Here is a 21,498-nt window from a genome sequence, read left to right as displayed (position 1 = left end):
TATATATATAGTCTTATTGGAAAAGCAGGATAAATGCTTCATTTTTTCCTTTAGTTAACAATTTTAATAGTAAGGGGTTTGCTGCCTCAATGGCAAAGAATACATTGTTGGGGGAGTTTGGATTTCACTTCTGTTTAATTTAGTTATGGCCATAAGGATTTTCATTGGTTAGATGTTTAGATGGATATTTTATAATCTTCTTTTCTTAAAAGACATGTGTGGCTAGTCGAGGCTCCTTCAGATTAACTCTTATGTCCTTTCAGCATGATTATATTAATCTTTGAGAGCATAATCTTTGAGTCTCGGGCTCAGGAATGGGCCTTTTCTCCAAGATGCCTTGATTCCTTAGTGGGAAGTTGTATTGGACACTACAACTTAGGTGTGAGGTGTACTTATTATTCCAGGATTGACATTGTTTTGGGGCCATTTTAGTGGATAAACTTGGAAAATATGCATATAAAAAACCCCACAAACTAGGTCTTCAGGTGAGTTTTAAATTTAGATATATATATATTTTTTTAAATTTCAATTTAATAATTCAGTACCTTGTCTTAGCGTGTTTCATTTTGTAATTGAAACATCATCTCTTTCTCTTACATGACAACTTTTCTTTTCTCTTTATGAACAGGTATTATAGAATCAAGGAGGAAGGGGTGACACATACAATTAATTATTAGGGGCAAGACAAGGAACAATATGCTGCACCAGCCGGGAGTTGTGGCAGGTGCTTGTAGTCTCCGCTACTCGGGAAGCTGAAGCAAGAGAATCGCTTGAGCCCAGAAGTTTGAGGTTGCACTCTACTAAGGACAATAAAATGAAACTGTCTCAAAAAAAAAAAAAAAAAAAAAGGAAACAAAAAGTACTTTTGGCCAGAAGTTTTACTATATCAAAAACAATAAAGAAATGGAATACCTGGAATTTCTAAACATGGATATCATTAGAGAAGTTGCTTTATTACACTGTTGCAAAGTGGCTCTGTTTTCATTTTAAAGACATGGACAGATACCTGTTTTTTCTTCTTAGTTTGTAACTATACATTTGGAGTGGAGCTGGTATGCAGTGAAACCTACAATATTTACTTAGTCATTCATCATGTATTTGATCAGCTTCCTTTACTGCCCTAACTTTTTATTTATTTATTTATTTATTGATTTGCAGTTTTTGGCCACAAAACCACCACCTCCAGCATATGGGGCTATTGCCCTACTCCTTTGAGCCACAGGTGCTGCCCCACTGCTGCCCTAACATTTTTTAGATAAAAGCAGGAGATCTTGTTTCTTTTTCCTCTCCAAGTCTTTATGCCAAGTCTTTTGTTATTCTAGAGTTAAAAAACAGAGTCTTGAAATCCAGAAATTCCACGTGAGGTAAACCATAATAAAGCCTCGCCTTGGGATGAGGAAGGCAGGCATGGCCCTGCAGGCCAGCAGTATTTTTTCTTTTTTTTCTTTTTTGAGACGGGCTCTCATTCTGTTGTCCTTGGTAGAGTGCTGTGGTGTCATAGCTCACAGCAACCTCAGACTCTTGGGCTCAAGAGATCCTCTTGCCTCAGCCTCCCGAGTAGCTGGGACTATAGGTGCCTGCCACAATGCCCGGCTGTATTTTAGAGATGGGGTCTCACTCTGGCTCAGGCTGGTCTCAAACCTATGACCTCAGGTAATCCACCTGCCTCAACCTCCCATAGTGCTAGGATTACAGGTGTGAGCCCCCACGTCCAGGCTCAACAGTATCACCTAAAGGTTCAGAATGGCCCCCAAATGTGGTAGCTCACGCCTATAATCCTAACGTCCTAGCATTCCCCACCTTGGGAGGATCACTTGAGCCCAGGAGTTTGAGGTTGCTAAGATGAGGTCATTGCACTCTAGTCTGGGCGATAGAGCAAGACCTCGTCTCGAGAGAAAAGATGCGGCTCGGCGCCTGTGGCTCAAGCGGCTCAGGCGCCAGCCACGTACACCTAAGGTGGTGGGTTCGAATCCAGCCTGGGCTGCCCAACAACAATGACGGCTGCAACCAAAAAAATAGCCGGGCATTGTGGCGGGCACCTGTGGTCCCAGGTACTTGGGAGGTTGAGGCAGGAGACTCACTTGAGCCCAGGAGCTGGAGGTTCCTGTGAGCTGTGATGCACAGCGCTCTACCCAGGGGGACAGCTTGAGGCTCTGTCTCAAAAAAAAGAAAGAAAAAAGATGTGAGAAATGATTGCAATTTATTGTTAAATTTAATAGTCAAGATACATAACTATAGAGAAGTATTTGTTTAAAATTTACATTTAGGCTTGGCGCCCATAGCTCAGTGGTTAGGGTGCTGGCCACATACACTGTAGCTGGTGGGTTCCAGCGCAGCTCAGGCCTGCTAAAAACAACAATGACAACTACAACAAAAAATAGCTGAGTGTTGTGGAGGGTGTCTGTAGTCCTAGCTACTTGGGAGGCTGAGGCAAGAGAATCTCTTAAGCCCAAGAGTTTGAGGTTGCTGTGAGCTGTGACACCTTGCACTTTACCAAGGGCAACATAATGAGACTCTGTATCAAAAAAAATAAAATTTACATTTAAAATTTTTTAATTTCTTGTGCATGTGTAGGAAAAAGGGATACAAGGAGTTGTTAACATGTATGTTATATCATAGTGATTTAGTCATGTATCACCTTGTGATGGGGATGACTGTCTTAGAAGTGCAGCATTACGTGGTTTTGCTGTTCTTCAGCCATCCGCAGAACTTACTTACACAGACCTAGAGGGTATATATTCTGCTGTACACTGAGGCTATCTGCAGCAGCCTATTGTTCCTGGGCTTGCCTCTAATATGTGTTGTCCCTTCCCCTTGATTCTATAATACCTGTTCAAAAATGTAGACATACCATTGCTGTGATGTAGTCGAAGAGGGCAGGGGAATTAGAATTAGAACACTTGGGTTCACAGTCTGGTTTTGGCTTTAATACTTGTTCTATGGGCTGGGGCAACCAAGTAACTTGTAACTGGCCTGTGAACCCCAGCTCCCTGTGTGTGAAACATGGATGTGGGAAGGTCCCTTCTAATCTGTTAGGGACCATAAAGGTGACAGACATCATGTTTTCTCATCAGTGGGTCAGTGAGGAACCTTACTTATAACCCTTTCAGTGCTGCTGAATATACTGATAATAGAAAAATAAACAGGACCACACTGGTTTTCTGGCTTGTAAACCAAAAACCGAAATTTTCAGTGCCAAAAGCTGTGTTTATCTTGAGAGGTCAAAATGTTTCTACAGTGTAGGACAGCATCAGATCCCTCATGTTCTCTTGGGTGATGACATGGTTTGGTTTGGGTTTGGTTGTTTACAGGGCCAGTGTTAGTTACTGTGCTGGAGGAGGTTCCTGGTCAGGGCTGTTAGGAACTGTTATTTTTCTAATATGTGGGCCCTGACTGATCAGAGCAATGTGACTGTCCCATAGCCAGGCTCTGGAAAGACCTCCAAGCATGGCACTTACTGGGACTCCAGATGCCTGCCACAATGCCCAGCTATTTTTAGAGACAAGATCTCACTCTGGCTGAGGCTGGTCTTGAACATGTAAGCTCAGGCAATCCACCTGCCTCGGCCTCCCAAGTGCTGAGGTTATAGGCCTGAGCCACTGTGCTTGGCAGTAGTTTCTTTCTTTTTTTTTTTTTTTTTTTGTGTGTGTGTGTGTGTGTGTGTGTGACAGAATCTCACTGTGTTGCCCTGGGTAGAGTGCTGTGGCATCATCATAGCTCACAGCAACCTCAAACTCTTGGGCTCAGGTGATCCCCTTGCCCCAGCCTCCTGCGTAGCTCTGACTACAGGCACCTGGCACAATGCCTAGCTAGTTTTAGTTTTTAGAGATGGAGTCTTGCTCTTGTTCAGGCTGGTGTGGAACTAGTGAGATCAGGTGATCAGCTTGCTTCGGCCTCCCACTGCGCCTAGCTGGAGTCAGTAGTTTCTAAATGGTGGCCGTGAGGCCTTTGCTCCAGCACTTAGCATTCTAGATCCAGATTGCTAAAATAATCTGCCTTTTTTTTTCTTCCTCATGAGGACATTTTCTGGAATTTTCATCTCACCTTATCTATTCTTCTGGAAAACACATCTTCAAGGCTCATTTCTTTAGTTCCTAGATGGCCAGAACCTACATGCAGGGGCCCAGGAGCCTCTGCCCTGCAACCAGAGGCTCAGAGAAGGAACAGAGGGACCAGAAGCAAACCTGATGGTGCCATTCCCCTATTTAAAGCTGTCTGTGACTCCTCATTGCCAGACTTGGACTCATTTTCTTGGCCTACACAGCCCAGCCTTCTGGGTGCCCGCCACCTTTCTAGCTTCACCCTGTACCTCACATACTTACACTTCTAGGGACTGGGTAACCCCTGGTCTTTGGCTATTGGTTTCCTTCTCAGTGCTCTGATGAGAATTTCTCCCTAACTTAACAAAATTAACAAAAAACCCTTGACGAAGGTAGAGCTCTAAGAAGGAAGTAGGTAACTGTGAGAGCATTACATACTAATATACCTGTGGGTCATGACCCCTTTGAGGGTTGAATGACCCTTTCACAGGGTCAGAAGCCTAAGACCATCCTGCATATCAGACATTACGGTTCATAACAGTAGCAAAATTACAGTTACGAAGTAGCAATGAGAATAATTTTATTGTTGGGGGTCACCACAACATGAGGAACTGTATAAAGGGTTGCAGCATTAGGAAGGTTGAGAACCACTGTATTAGAGGAAGTAGTTTATGTCTGGAACAAATACTCTCCAATTTTTATGGTATTCTGTTCCAGAAACAAACAAAGAAAAATAGGACTAAGATGAGATGAAGGGTTTCACTGTTAGGGCCATGCATGGTAGGAGGCTAGAGAGGCTCCTGTGGTCTGCCCTGGGACAGCTTTTGCAAACACTCCAGCTGTTTCACTGTGGTCCTAAGGAAGGTCAGCTGAGAATAGATGGACATCCTAGGGGCCAGAGGAGTATGCTGGTGGCTGATACTGCCTATGCTTGTTGAACTCTGGGATGGGATCTGAGGCTGCTGAAGTGGCTTCCCCTTGTCCAGCACCTAAAGAAGTTATCCTGTCATTACCAATCAAAGGCCTTCTGGATTTGATGGTGCACTACTGAATGCTGCTATCACACTTGAGACTGTGTAAGACAGACACCTCTTTTCTATGGTCAGCTTGATACCTGTTCTCATCTACCCTGTGGCACCTTGACTTATTAAAACATGGTCACTAACTTAGAGAATGAAGGAGCTAAGGAAATTTTGCCCCAAAATGCGACTCCTTGGTATAAAGAATATTTTGAATTAAAAGGCCATTCATGATCAGGAAGCATTGAAAGAGGCCTTTCCTCTATCTACATAAAACCTGAGTAACCTGATTGAGAATCAGCAGGGGCTGCTGACTTCCTTATTACATACGAATACACCTGGCCCCAAGGTCATTTGAAGCAGAACATCTGTCAGGTTAATTTACAAATCAATCTGTTTCAACCCATCTACACATATCCCCCCTAGCAACCACTTATTACACCTATACTTTCCACATTTTTCCCCCTTCCCTTCCAAAAGCATCCATAAAGGTTTCTGACCATCACTGAGACTTTGGGTGATCATGCTGGTAGTTGCTCCCATGTGTATGGTATTTGGAAATAAACCTTTCTCTTATTAATCTTTCATAATTCTAAGTTGCTCTTTCAGCAAACCAAGGGAAAAGGACAGATTTCGCTGTGATCCCTACAAGATCAACTAAGATTGATATAACAATTAAGCTACATATAAATATATATTAGTGTATATTGGTGTATATTAACTAATTTAATCCTTATGACAACCCAGTGGGCTTGGTGCTACTTTAAAGGTGAACCTTTAAGGACAAGAAAAACTGAGAAAAATAGGAGGTTAAACAGTTTGCCCAAAGTTTCAGTACCTAGGAAGTACTTAGGCCTTTCCAGCCTCCCACTTAGCATTCTAGATCCAGGCAGCACCTGGGCTCAAACTCAGGCAGCCTGACTCCAGAGTCTGTTATTCTTAATCACTATTGTATAAGAAAGGCTGCCTTTTCCTGCTACACTCAAACAATTCTCTACTGTACTTCTGCTACCTGACGGGTGGGAGTTTCTCCCACACAAAACAATTTTCTAGTTTTCTTCAGACACTAATGGGGCCCCTAGGCAATCACAGGAGGGGGAGCTGGGTGCCAAGGGAACCAACCATGTGATTAAAAGGTTAGAATTTTCAATACCCACCCCCCAGAGGGGAGGAGAGGGGATGATGATTAAGTTGATCACCAATGGCCAATGATTTCTGTGTCATCCTCACTTTCTTCTTCCACCTCATCAGCTGTTTCATGCACTTTTATGCTGGTCTATACTACAGTCAATATCATGTGGAAAATTGCCTCTGGGTCAGGTTCGTTCACTGCCACTTCATCCTCCATTGCAACAAAACCTTCAAAATCTACTCCTGCAAATTCTGCCAGGGGTGAAAACATCATGTTCTTGGGTTGTGACAAATCCAGCTTTCTCGAAACACTTCTGTGTCATTTCTGGCTGAATTTTATTCCAGGCAGAACTGACCCAGAGGACAGCATGCAGAGCGTTAGCTGATGCAGCTTTTGAAGCTGCCTCCATAGGTGACCACAGGATTGTTTTAGCAATGACCCACTGTAGGAGATGGCTCAGTAAGTGCATTTTAAATGTTTTGATCAAGAGGCTGGATGGTCTTCAGGAGTGCTTGGCTGCCCATTTGCATTGCTCTGGAATTGGAGTTTTTTGCGTTCCACAGAATGTCCACTAGCTGTTGATGAGAGAGCAAGAGTGTGAGATGCAGGTTTGGATTTGATAGATGTAACGGGCAGTAGAGGGATGTGTGGGATTCGGAGAGCAGGTGAGATAGGGCCTGGAAGCCCCAGTTTAACTCTCTTTAAGAGGACAAAAGCTTGTATGCTTAGCACAGTGCCTGGCAAATGGATTTGCTCAGCACTGCTAACTCAGTGTGCAGAAGTGGTCAGCAGTGAAGGCCACAGGAACAGCAGCTACAAAAGCATGAAAGCTGATCTGTGCTGTTAGCAGTTAGCACAGTTGGGCCAAGGAGGGGGATTACTTGAGCTCGGGGGTTCAAAAGACCAGCCTGAGGAAGAGCAAGATCCTGTTTCTACTAAAAATAGAAAACTAGCTGGGCATAGTGGCAGGTGCCAATGGTCCCAGCTACTCAGGAGGCTGGAGGCAGGAGGATCTTTTGAGCCCAAGAGTTTGAGGTTGCTGTGAGTTAGGCTGAGACCACAGCACTCAAGCCAGGGTGACAGAGTAAGACTTTGTCTTATGTCTCAAAAAATATATATGAAGACGACAACGACATAGTGCAATGGTGCTGGAAGTGGGGATCGTTGGGGACGTCTAGTATGCTGGTAATGTTGCTGCTTGATCTGGGTGCTGATTATACAGGTGTGTTCAGTTTATGAAAATGCATGTGTTAGCATATTTTGATTTGTGGACTTTTCTCTGTATGTGTTCAGTGAAATGTAAAAAAGAATGAAAAAGAGAGTGCACACTTTGGTGCCAGACCACTGGTTTTCTGATCCCAGATCTGCCACTTTAGAGCTGTGGGACCTAGGGCAAATTACTTAACTTCTCTGGCCTCAGATTTCAAAGCATATAAAATGAGAACAGCACAAATTGCAGGAGTGCTGTGAAAGTAAATAAGTCCATACTTTACAAGCACTCTGGTAAACACCCTGTGCGATGCCCACCATCAGTTATTTTTGTGAATAATTGTATTATTGAGGTTACAGATGATCTGGATAGATCTGTATGCAGGAGCACTGTTGAATTGGGAAACTGGTCAGAGAGAGCTTGTGGACATTCTGCCAGATGTGTTCTAAGAGTGGCCGTGCAGCAGTGCATTGGGACTGGGCTGCAGGTCACAGACTGAAAGGAAAGGACCATGAGGTGGTAGTTTGTCCTGTGAACATTGCCCAGGATGCTTGTGGTACTCAGGGTGGAAAAGATTTAACTGGAAGCCCTGAAGTCCTTCATGAATATGGGTGGCCTGGAGGTCACGAGAAGGTGGCAAGGGTGACATTACTGGGTGGTGTAAGTCTCAGGGCCGGAGGTGGAGGGGCAGTCTGGCCGTGACAGTGGGATATTTAGAAGCAGCCTTCCTCTGGTAGCTGGAGGAGGGGAGCTGTGCCTTTATGGGGTCCTGTTCCAGGGCCCAGGGAGGTGTCAGAAGCCAGGAGATTTGCTGTGTTGTGATAGTGAAATATGAGTTGATGACTTCTGTTTCAGCCTGTTCTCCAAATTCTATTCTGTGTCTGCTGATACCTGTAATGATCTGCCTGGCTCCCTGTCACTGCCATTCTCCTGGAACTTTGGTTAGATTGTTTCACTGCAGCAGACCCTTCTAACATACTGTGTGACTCTCTCCTTACCCCCGCAGCAGTTCTAGTTCCACACTGGGGACCTCAGTCCCATTTCTAACAAGTGGTCTTTGAGGCTGCAGACACACTCTCATCTAAAAGCCTGTTGCTCTGTGCTGTAGACCCAGGCGCAGGTCTTGCCCTTGTGTCCTGTTCTTACTGCCTCCCCACAGCTAGGGTCTCTTTTTGCTTGTGGCCAAATCCTGACCTCAGGCCCAAGGGGAGGGGGTGTGTCCCTTAACACAGACTTCCTCCCCTCTGCTGGTGGCCTGAATCCATTGCTGCCACCTTCATCCTGCCCCATCCAGCATCTGTGGGCTCAGCCAGCTGCCTTTTGCAGAGTATCCTTAAGCTACAGTCTGCAGGGAATACAGAGGGAGCCTCTCACCCTGGACCTCCACCACAGTGAGCCTCCCAGACTCCTTAGCCTCCTTCTCCCAGGCCAGCCTGTCTTGTCTTCAGGGCTCCTATTCTGACAGTGAACACATGGAAGGCACAGATTTTTAGTCCTGCAAAAAGAAAAAGGAAGGAAGTGTTCTTCACACAATTTCTGCCTTTCTTCCTCATTCTTCCCAGTGTGTTAAATGTGTGTGTGCTGTTTTCTTGCTTAGGGGCTGAGGGTATTCAAAGTGGAGAAAGGGAGAAGAGTTGAAAAGTGATTTTCATTTTGTGACTTGGCAAAGGAAGTCTAAAAAGCCAGCCTGTGGAGATCATTCTAGTTCTCTTTTATCTGTTAATAAAATTCAAGTGATGTAAAAATTAGGCCTTTTTCTTTTGAAAGTCACTGAATGTTAGAAAATCCTTTTGGGTTCTATTTATTCATAATGTTTTATAATGAGACCGAAAAATATTATTCCTACATATTGTTTTCTATGACCTGGAAATATACAGATATTATAGACCACTCTTTGTGATGACATTGATTGCCCTAAGAGCATACTCATTGTAAAATTTGGGAATTTGGGGAGATAAATAATAAAATTTATATATAGGCATACATACTAGGATTTCAGCCTGGAGAGGCACCATTGGCTATCATTTTTTCCTGGCCAGTTTTCATCAAAAGTTTAGATTTTCTTGGGTAGGCACAGTGGCTCACGCTTGTAATCCTAGCACTCTGGGAAGCCGAGGTGGGTAGATGGCCTGAGCTCACAAGTTCAAGACCAGCCTGAGCCAGAGCAAGACCTCCATCTCTAAAAATAGCTGGACGGGGCAGCTACATGAGAGGCTGAGGTAAGAGAATTCCTTAAGCCCAAGAGTTTGAGGTTTCTGTGAGCTGTAACGCCACGGCACTCTACCCAGAACAACGGCGTGAGACTCTGTCTAAAAAAAAAAAAAAGATTTTTCTCTAGACTGTGGTAGATTATCTTTTCTGTTATGACAAAAACGAACCAAACAAAAAACAAATATCATATACTGTACGTAGGAATGTAAATTAGTAAGATTACTTTGGAAAACTGTTAGCAACACTTACTGGAGTTGAAAATACTCTCTCACCCATCAATTTGACTTCTGTGTGTATAGCCGGAAGACATACATGCATATGTCCGCCAAAATCTATATGCTGGAATGTTCATTGTAATATTTTTCATACTAGTTTAAAACTAGAAATAACCCACAGTCCATCAAATAAAAAGAATAAATTGTGAGGGGCGGTGCCTGTGGCTCAATGAATAGGGCGCTGGCCCCATATACCAAGGGTGGTGGGTTCAAACCTGACCCCAGACAAACTACAACAAAAAATAGCCAGGCATTGTGATGGGCACCTGTAGTCCCAGCTACTTGGGAGGCTGAGACAAGAGAATCGCCTAAGCCCAAGAGCTGGAGATTGCTGTGAGCTGTGACATCATAGCACGTAACAAGGGTGACAAAGTGAAACTCTGTCTCTTTAAAAAACAAAAAAAAAGAATAAGTTGTGATATAAATGTTTAGTGAAATACTTTGAAACAATAGGAATGAAAGAATCATTGCTCCATGCAATAGCATGGATGAATTTCGTAAGCATAGTGTTGCATCAAAGAAGCCAGACAAAAACGGTGACGTGTCTGATTTGGTTTATACAGAGTTCAAAATCAGGCAGAACTACATGGTGCTGCAAATCAGGACAGCATTGACTTTTGGGGAAGGATAGAGAGGATTGCAATTTGGGGAAGGTGTGAGGGCCTCTGGGTGCCGGTAATCTATTTCTTGACATGATGGTAGTCACGTGGATGAGTTCACTTTGTGATAATTCCTTGTGTTATTCTTTCCTAATGTTAATCTTCAATAAAAATATATTTCTACTTAAAAAAAAAAAAAAACCTTTGACTATGTATTATGGTTGAGCTACAGTTTTCCTATGTAGGGGACCCTTCTGGTGTTTTGCCTCTGTCCCTGGGAGCCTGTTTCCCTCCCTGCCCCCACTCTGGTTCTTGCCTTACGCTGTGCTCTGTTGGTACTGTGTCCTGAACCTCAGCTGTGATTTCACCTGTCTCTGATGAGTATTTGAATGCCTCTCCTCCTGATCTTAGGCTTCAGGACAGCAGAGGCTGGGCCATCATTGTGTCCCCAGGGACCAGCACAGAGCCTGCACTTGTGTGTAGCTGTTGAATGAATGGACTAGTGCAGCCGACTTCAAAGGGAGCAGCCTTTTTTGCTTCACCCGTTTCAGCTTTTACTTAGGGAAAGTGGGAGTCTGGAGGAGCCATGAAATTGTCCCTTGTGAGGTTGCCTGGAACAGTTTTGAGATTATAATGGCTTTTATAGCCTTAAAGTGTGACCTGTAGGAAAACTCGGCTGAAAGAGGGAAGCAATATTGGCTAACCCTTAACCTAGTTCTGTTCTCAGTGCCTACTTGTCATGTTCCTGGGAATAAACAGTTATATATGATGACTTCATTTGTTCTGGATTTTTTTCATGACAATCCTAAGGTCAACTCTATTTTAAGCCTGAGAAATATGTCCTGGAAGTTAGTTCCAGAGTCCCTATTTCCTTTTTCTTTCCTTAGCATTGAAAGCTTGGCTATCTTCCCCATTCCCGCCTCCCAAACACTCCTTAGAAGCAACTTTGCAACGATCATAACTATGTTGATTTTTTCTGACCTTCATTTGTTCTTTTTCAGCTGAATGGGGGAAATGGCACGTTCTCACTTACTGTTCTTTTTTTTTTGAGCCTCAAGCTATCCCCCTGGGTAGAGTGCCATGGCATCACGCTCACAGCAACCTCCAACTCCTGGGCTCAAGAGAGTCTCCTGCCTCCGCCTCCCAAGTAGCTGGGACCACAGGCGCCCACCACAACGCCTGGCCATTTTTTGGTTGCAGCCATCATTGTTGTTTGGTGGGCCCGGGCTGGGGATTTGAACCCGCCACCTTAGGTGTATGTGGCTGGCGCCTTAGCCGCTTGAGCCACAGGCACCGAGCCCTCATTTACTGTTCTAAACTGACAGTTATGCCAAAAGCAATGCTCACATTGACTTAGTAGGAGAATTTAAGACATGACATTTATGTTTACACTTACTTGTTGGATGATTTTTACAGGATTTTTTCCCTTCTTGTGTAGTGTGGCTAGGAGTCAGGTTTGAAGCCAATAGTACTGGTCCAAATCCCAGCCCTACCACTCCCTGCTTTTTAACCTTTGGCAAATCATATAACCTTTTTGGGTCCCAGCTTTTTCTTATTTATGAAGTGGGGTAGCTATCAAGACCTAACTTTTGAGTGTAAAATAGTCTGCTCAATGGCTAAAAAGTTATGAATAACAGCATTTTATCATGCTGAACCTAAAATGTAACATGTAACTTTATTTTTAAAAAATAATGGTTTTAATATGTAGTATCTGTTAGACACTAAAAGTATAGATTTGGGCTTCCCTTTTCAGAGAATATTTGGAAATTAATTTTGGTGACTTATAAATGATTACAATTTCCCTTTGGAAATGAAAAAGAAAATACCATATCATCATATTAGTTTGTACAATTCTCCCCTCCCCCTTTTACTTTGTAAACAAAAGAGTGAGGAAGAAAGAATTTTGGAGCATCTGATTCCCTGTTAACTCTATTAACTGTCTCCTGAAGAACTGCCCCATGCATAGTTGTACAGAAATCTGGGAAAGGGCCATCTTCACAGGGCTGCTTATGTGTCCTCACAACGTGGTGGCCAGCTTCCCCAGAGGAGTGAGCTCAGAGGTCAAGGCAGAAGCTGCAATGCCCTTTTTGACTAGCCTAGACTACTAACCAGTTTTGCTATGTTCTTTGGGTCACATAGATGAGCATGTACTCCATGAGACTGTAGGCCATACAAGATCTTGGCCCAGCGCAGTGGCTCACACCTATAATCTTAGCACTTTGGGACGCTGAGGTAGGAGAACTGTTTGAGCCCAAGAGTTTGTAACCAGCTTCAGCAATACCCTGTCTATTAAAAAATAGAAAAATTAGTCAGGTGTGGTGGTATGCACCTATAGTCCCAGCTACTTTGGTGGCTGAGGCAGGAAGATTGCTTGAGCATAGGAGTTTGAGGTTGCTGTGAACTATGATGACACCATGGCACTCTGGCCCTGGGAGACAAAGAAAGACCATGTTAACAAAAAAATCTTGTGATGATCATCACATCTTTAATTCATTAGTGGTGCAAATGAATGATATTCTATCTTCCTTTTTTCATTTAAAAACCAACTGCTTCTATAAAGAAAAACTCCCCTCATTAACTGCCTGATAAAATTGGACTAGCAGGGTGGTGCCTGTGGCTCAGTGGGCAGGGCACTGGCCCATGCGCTGAGGGTGGTGGGTTCAAACCAGCCCTGGCCGAACTGCAACAAAAAGAACAGCTGGGTGTTGTGGCAGGCACCTATAATCCCAGCTACTCGCTGGGCTGAGGTAAGAGAATTGCCTAGGCCCAGGAGTTGGAGGTTGCTGTGAGCTGTGACACCACTGTACTCTACCCAAGGCGATAGGGTGAGACTGTCTCTACAAAAAAAAAAAAAAAATCGGACTAGCATAGGCAGGATAAATGCTCATTTCTTGCCCTTCCTTTGTCAGTTTTCAGAGTAATGATTTGGTTCTTCAGCATCCTTCAAAGGAGAACAGTTAAATTTTACTTTTCTACTGGTATTATGATCTCAAGATTTTAATGCATTTGCTGTGTTTCAGTCTGCTGCACTTTTTATCTGTGTTGATGTCTGTGTATTTGTACCCCCTACAGATGAATGGCAGCATACTGTACATAGTGCTCTTGACTTTGGTTTTCTTACTTACGTGAATTTCCTTGAGATCAATCCTCAGTTGTCTGTATGGGAATTCTCCATTCTTTAAAAAAAAAAAAAAAATACTGGATGGCTTGTGAGTTTGTTGATACACTCTCTTTCTGTTTTTCCAGTGTAGGCTTCTAAAGCAGTAAGTTTTCTTCTCAGAACTGCTTTTGCTGTATCCTATAGGTTTTGGTAGCTTGTGTCTTCCTTCTTGTTATGCTTAAGGAAGTTAATAATTTCCTTTTTTGTTTCTTCCTGCACACAACTGTCATTCAACATAAGGTTTAACTTCCATGTCTTTGTGTGAGTTTGAACATTTTTGATGGAGTTGGGTTCCACTTTTAGTGCCTTGTGATCTGAGAAGATGCAAGGTAGAATTTCAGTTATTTTGATTCTCTTGAGGTTTGTTTTGTGTCCTAGGATATGATCAATTTTGGAGAATGTTCCATGGGACAATGAGAAGAATGTATATTCTTTATCTTTGGGATGGAGTGTTCTATATACGTCTATCAAGCACAGTTGTTAGGGTCTCATTTAAATCTCTAATATCTTTGTTTAATTTCTGTTTAGATAATCTGTCCAGCTCTGAGAGAGGGGTGTTAAAGTCCCCTGTTATTATGGTGTTACGGGATTTTTTTTTTCGAGACAGAGCCTCAAGCTGTCACCCTGGGTAGAGTGCTGTGGCATCACAGCTCACAGCAACCTCCAACTCCTAGGCTCAAGCAAATCTCCTGCCTCAGCCTCCCAAGTAGCTGGGATTATAGGCACCTGCCACGATGCCCGGCTATTTTTTGGTTGCAGCCATCATTGTTGTTTGGCGGGCCTGGGCTGGATTCAAACCCACCACCTTAGGTGTATGTGGCTGGCGCCTTAGCCACTTGAGCCACGGGTGCTGAGCCGTGTTATAGGATATTATATTGCTCAGACTAAGCAAGGTCTGTTTCAAAAATCTGGGAGCATTTAAATTGGGTGCATAAATATTTAAAATTATCAAAAAAGTTATATCATGATCAAGTAGGTTTCATCCCAGGAATGCAAGGCTGATTTAATATACGCAAGTCTATAAACATTATTCACCGTATCAACAGACGCAAAACCAAAAACTATATGATCCTCTCAATAGATGCAGAAAAAGCATTCGATTGCCCCTTTTCTCACTCTACGCCATTGTGGTGAGTTTGAGTAATCCCGTTTGTCCCCATAAGACTGTCAGAATCAAGAGATTTTTGGCCAAGAAACAAAAACAAAATCGTCCCATTCCCCAGTGGATTCGAATGAAAACCGGTAATAAAATCAGGTACAACTGGAAGAGGAGACACTGGAGAAGAACCAAGCTGGGTCTATAAGGAATTGCACATGAGATGGCATGTACTTGGGCTGTATTTCCATCACTATCACCTTACCATATCAAGCTGCAAATGTTATCAGTTGGACAGTTGCCACACTGCACTGGGAAAATGAATTTTCTCTTTGTTTATGTGTTGTTCACTAATAAGCTGATGTACTAATAAATACATGAGACCTTGGAGAAAAAAAAGAGCATTTGATAAAATCCAGCATCCTTTTCTAATTAGAACACTGAGGAATATAAGCATAGGTGGCACATTTCTTAAACTGATCTAAGCTATCTATGACAAACCCACAGCTAATGTTTTACTGAATGGAGTAAAACTGAAAGCTTTTCCTCTTAGAACTGGAACCAGAGAAGGTTGTACTCTGTCACCCTTACTATTCACATAGTGCTGGAAGTTCTAACCAATACAATTAGACAAGACAAGAAAATAAAGGGCATCCAAACTGGAGCAGAAGAGGTCAAACTCTCCCTCTTTGCTGATGATATGATCTTATACTTGGAAAACTCTAAAGACTCAACCACAAGACTCTTGGAAGTCATTAAAAAATACAGTAATGTTTCAGGATATAAAATCAATGTCCACAAGTCACTCACCTTTGTATACACCAACAACAGCCACGATGAGAGGTTTAATTAAAGACACAACTCCCTTCACCATAGCTCCAAAGAAAATGAAATACTTAGGAATATACCTAACAAAAGAGGTGAAGGACCTCTATAAAGAAAATTATGAAACCTTAAGAAAGGAAATAGCAGAGGTCTTTTTTTTTTTTTTTTTTTTTTTGAGACAGTGCCTCAAGCTGTCCCCCTGGGCAGAGTGCCGTGGCATTACAGCTCACAGCAACCTCCAACTCCTGGGCTCAAGCGAGTCTCCTGCCTCCGCCTCCCAAGTAGCTGGGACCACAGGCGCCTGCCACAACGCCTGGCTATTTTTTGGTTGCAGCCGTCATTGTTGTTTGGCGGGTCCGGGCTGGGGATTCAAACCCGCCACCTTAGGTGTACGTGGCTGGCGCCTTAGCCGGTTGAGCCACAGGCGCCGAGCCAACAAATAGGATTTAATTAAATTGAAAGGCTTCTGTACAGCCAAGGAGACAACAGCCAAAGCAAAAAGACAACCTACCCAATGGGAAAGGATATTTGCATGTTTTGAATCAGACAATAGCTTAACAACTAGGATCTATACAGAACTTCAATTAATCCGCAAGAAGAAAACCAGTAATCCCATACATCAATGGGGAAGAAAGATGAACAGAACCTTCTCTAAAGAAGATAGATGAACAGCTATCAAATACATGAGAAAATGCTCATCATCCCTAATTATTAGAGAGATGCAAATCAAAACCACCCTGAGATATCATCTAACCCTAGCAAGAATGGCCTATATCACAAAATCTCAAAAGTGCAGATGCTGGCGTGGATGTGGAGAGAAAGGAACACTTTCACACTGCTGGTGGGACTGCAAACTGATACAACCTTTTTGGAAGGAAGTATGGAGAAACTTCAAAGAACTCAACCTAGATGTCCCATTTGATCCTCCAATCCCATTACTGGGCATCTATCCAGAAGGAAAAAAAACCTTTTATTATAAAGATACTTGTACTTGGCTGTTTATTGCAGCCCAATTTATAATCGCTAAAATGTGGAAACAGCCTAAATGCCCTTCAACCCAGGAATGGATTGGCAAGTTGTGGTATATGTATACTATGGAATATTATCCAGCCATTAAAAAAATGGAGATTTTGCAGCATTTGTACTAACCTGGATGGAGGTGGAACACATTATCCTTAGCGAAGCATCACAGGAATGGAGAAGTATGAATCCTATGTATTCAACTTTGATATGAGGACAATTAATAACAATTAATGATATGGTGGGGCATGGGGGAAGGGGAGAGCAGACAGAGAAGGAGGGAGGCGGTGAGGGTAAGGACAAGAAAAAAAAATAGTGACTAATTCTCACATAAATTGGATTCGATTTTGACTAAAGTACATTACTTAAACATTAATTTTTACTTCAACTTGTTAATATGTTGTTTAGGATACAGGATACTGCATCCTCATTAAAAAGTAATTTTCCCTTTATAATAATATATTTTTTCCAATTTTAATATCAGGTATATCCAGATTAAGCAGAATGATTTTGAAGTATTTCTTCTTTTTCTATTGTCTATAAGATTTGGTGTGATCTGTTTTTTGAAATTATCTTTTATTTTTATTTATAAATATTAGTTGTCTATTTTTTGAGACTTTGGGAAAAAATAATAAGTTAATTGATGACTCCATACTGAACCTCAGAGTCAAAGCATTCTATAATAGACATACTCTTATTTGACAATGTGAATGCTACTTTCTTTGCATTACTATTATTGTTATTGCTTAATACTTTGCTGTAGTAATAGTCTGATTTCTTTTCTGACTGTATTTATCTTCATTCTCTATGAAGTTTTTGTTTCTAGTCCTTATCTTAAACATTGTTACTGCTGTTAAATTTTAAGCCTTTTTAATTTTGTGAAGGCAAAAAGTGGAAACCTAATAAACACATGTATATGTAAAAATAAAAAATAAATACATTATGACACCAAAAAAAATGTATATAGTTCATATACTCACCCTTATAAAGTATATAGTTCAGTGGTTTTCTAGCATATTCACTGAGTTGTGCAAATACTACCACTAACCTTGGAATATTCTCATCAAAGAAACTCCCTGCCCGTGAGCAGTCTCTTCTCATTGCCTCCTGTCCGTCACCTACTCTGCCCACCTAAGCCCCTAGCAACCACTAATCTTTCTGTCTTTTTGAATTTACAAATGGACATTTTATTTAAATGGAATTGTCCAACGTCTGGCCTTTGTTTTCAGGGTTCACCCATGTTGTAGTCTCAGTTATATAGCAGTGCAGTGCTCTGCTTTGTGATCTGTCCACATTTTAGTTCATCAGCACATGCTGGTGAACATCTGAGTTATTACCATACTTGTTATTAAATGGCCTTATACATAAGTCTTTTTTTAAATATCAATTTTAATTCCCCTCTATGGGGGTTGTACCATTTTGAATTTTCACCAGCAGTGTGTCAGAAAGTCTTATTTTACTACTGTTTTGCTATAGAGTAATATTTTGTGGTATCTCACTGTAGTTTTAACGGACATTTTACTTATATTTCTCATATAATCAAGACTGATAGAATATCTTTTCACATGTTAAAGGGCTATTTGCATTCCTTTTTTGGTGAATTATCTGTTCCTACCCCTCTAGACTATTTCTCCAAAGGATTGTGTCAAAAGGATTGCTTCCTTTTAATATTATAAATATTCTTTCCTTTCCTTTTCCCTTTCCTTTTCCTTTTCTTTTTCTTATATGTATTTATTAGATCATAACTGCATACATTTCTGCATTTATGGGGTACAATGTATTGGTTTTATATACAATTTGTAATGCTTACTGGTTAACATAACATTCACTTCACTTATTTAATTGTTGTGTTTAGACATATATACTCTACTATTAATATATTTGACATGTACGCTTGCAATATGCACAGTAGTCTTTTTCTTTCTTTTTCTTTTGCCAGAGTCTCACTCAGCTGTCCCAGGCTAAAGTGCCATGGCATTAACCTAGCTCACTGCAACCTCAAATGCCTGGGCTCAAGGGATACTCCTGCCTCAGCCTCCTGAGTAGCTGGGATTACAGGTGTGTACCACCATGCCCAGCTAATTTTTCTGTTTTTTAATAGAGATGAGTCTTAATCTTGCTCAGGGTGGTCTTGAATTCCTGAGCTTATTGGATCTTCCCTCCTCGGCTTCCGAGAGTACTAGGATTACAGGCATGAGCCAGTGCCTGACCATATTTTTTCGTTTCATTTTTTTTTTTTTTTTTGGCTGGGGCTGGGTTTGAACCCGCCACCTCTAGCATATGGAGCTGGTGTCCTACCCTTTTGAGCCACAGGCGCCACCCTATTTTTTCATTTCTTCATTTCCTGTCTTACTTTCTTTAAGATGATGTAATTAATTTTCGCAATATTTTTTCTCATTGCTTTTGGAATTTGAGTCATAGCAAGAAAGATTTCTTCACTCCCATGTTATGAAATACATTCATGCACTAATTGGTTTTATTTTTTACATTTATATCTCTGATCCATTTGGAATTTATCTTATTATATGCAGAATAGGCCCAATTTTATCCTTTTTTCCATATGGCTATGAAATCATTCCAAGCACCATTTAATAATAGGCCTGTTTTCCCTCATTGATTTGATATGCTACCTTTATGATAAACTCCATTTGTAATCATATAATCTGGTCTGTCTCTGTTCTTAGAGTGTGGACAAATGTGGGGTATATTTTGGAGCTAGTCTGTAGCAGTGCTATTCAAAATAGTTAACTAGACAAACTTTCTTGCTGTTTCAGGACAAGTTAAGGAGTCTGTGGGTGTAAGTCAACACACAGATTGCATCACTGAGGATGTCTTGCTACTAAAAATTTTCTTTGAGGTTGATTCACATTCTAGTTAAAATTGTTAGTGTCATTGTGGGCTACTAACAATTGATCCACAAACCATACTTTAAGAGCATCAGTCAATAGTTATTTCCATCTTAGGGGTGAGCCATGATTTATTTATTTAACCAGAGACTTATTATTGGTTAGCCCAACAATGTTAGCTAACATATGGTTAGCCCCCCCCCACAGCATCTTTTTCTAGTATTAGAATAAGTAATATTTCTAAGAAAGACTAATTTATATAGTTATATGTATATATCTTATGATTTCTTTAGGGTAATTCTTCAAAATAAAATAAGGATTTTTGGAAAATATTGACAAATAATTCTCCAGACCGGTTGTACCTTTCTATGGAGCCATATTATTCCCAATACTGAATTATCTGAAGGAAATAAAAAAACCTTTACTAATTTGGCCTGCTCCGTTTCCGACCTGGGCCGGTTCACCCCTCCTTAGGTAACCTGGTGACCATATTGATGCCAAACTTAGTGCAGACACCCCATCAGCATAGCACACTACAGCCCAGAACTCCTGGACTCAAGCAATCCTCCTAGCTCAGCCTCCTAAGTAGCTGGAACTATAGGTGTGCACCACCACTTCTGGCACCTTTACTAATTTGGATGACAAATAGCAACTCATTATTTGAAAATGTACTTGTTTGATTACTAGTAAGAATGTTTTTAAGTGTTTTTTTTTTTTAGTTGATATTTGCAGCTTTGCCAATTGTTTATATTCTTTGATCACTTGTATTTTGACATACATGTACCTTCTATATTAAGGATATTTACTCTTGACCCTAGAAAGAAAATATTTTTCTGTGTTTTAAAAATAGATTTTTGTGTTTTTGCATCATGTAAATTTTTTCTGTTTGTTTTTTATAGATTCCCATAGTAGCATAGTTATTGGGGCGGGGGTGCGCTAGCCAAGGCCTGCTTGCTGCTCTCTGCCTCCATCTCTGGAACAGCTACCTTTTAGATACAGCAAGTTCCCAGCTGGTTCAGATGCTGGGCTGAAGAACTTAGGAGTTAAAAGCTCTTGTGTCAAGTGAATTTGTATGAGTAATAGATACCAAGGGATTATTTTTAACTTAGTAATAATGGAATTGTGACTGGGTAGAAAATCTCTACACACACACACACACAGAGAGAGAGGTATTTAGCAATGAAAATGCCAGGGATTTTCTCGAAAATACTAATATATGGCAAAAAAAGATACAGCAAATTTGTCAAAATTCTGATAATATTTTTTTTTTCTGTTTTTAGTAGAGACAGGGTCTTTCTCTTGCTCAGGCTGGTCTCGAACTCATGAGCTCAAGCAATCCTGCCTCAGCCTCCCAGAGTGCTGGGATTATAGATGTGAGTACTGCACCTGGCCAAAATTCTGATAATTATTGAATCTGGGTGATGGCTGCATAGGGGTTCTTAATACTACCCTTTATTTTTACATATGTTTTAACAAGGATTTGGGGTCTTTGGAGGCTTGTGGAGGTTTTTTTCTTTGGTTTCTTGTTTTTCACCTGGTACTCTGCAGGCAGGTGATGATCTGAATTGCACAGGGGCCACCAGTAAGGTTAGGAGTGAGTCAGAGAGGGAGGCTCATTATTGCCTCTTTATTTAACTGTTCACGGTTATTGGCAAATAATAGGTATCCTCTCTCAGGTACAAAATTCTAGGTAAATCAAGCTTGCTAATCTAAATTCTGTGTCTGTTAATCTTTATAAGTACCCTGTCTGTCAATGGCAGAGAGTAGCATTATGCATTCCTTTACCACAGTTATGATTCTGGCCAATTTCTCCTTATCCTTCTCAAAACTCTGGGTTTTTTAAAAACAACAAATATTTTTTAAAATTATGAAATAATTTTAGACTTACAGAAGATTTGCAAAACAATATACAGGCAGTCCCTGAGTTACAAACCTCTGACTGTTGCACACAGAGGCTGTTACAAGTGATAGGTAAAATATACCTTTCGGCTCGGCGCCTGTGGCTCAAGCGGCTAAGGCGCCAGCCACATACACCTAAGGTGGCGGGTTCGAATCCCCAGCCCGG

At 41.5% G+C, this 21,498-nt stretch overlaps 2 protein-coding genes across 2 annotated transcripts in view; both read left to right on the top strand.

Annotated features, from left to right (window-relative positions):
- The window catches only part of PDE8A (phosphodiesterase 8A), a 169,205-nt gene that overhangs the window by 20,301 nt on the left and 127,406 nt on the right, over window positions 1-21,498 (top strand). The window lies entirely within an intron of this gene.
- On the top strand, window positions 14,723-15,126 carry LOC111723396 (60S ribosomal protein L39-like; the record flags this gene model as incomplete). Its single annotated transcript, XM_023509996.1, has 1 exon — window positions 14,723-15,126. A coding segment is annotated over one exon (228 nt), but the record flags the coding sequence as incomplete, so codon positions are not given.

This window comes from Otolemur garnettii, unplaced genomic scaffold, assembly GCF_000181295.1.
Source record: "Otolemur garnettii isolate 467f Iridium unplaced genomic scaffold, OtoGar3 scaffold00011, whole genome shotgun sequence".
NCBI lineage: Eukaryota > Metazoa > Chordata > Mammalia > Primates > Galagidae > Otolemur > Otolemur garnettii.
The sequence above is the reverse complement of the archived record's forward strand: the minus strand, read 5'-3'. Positions and strand labels throughout refer to the sequence as shown.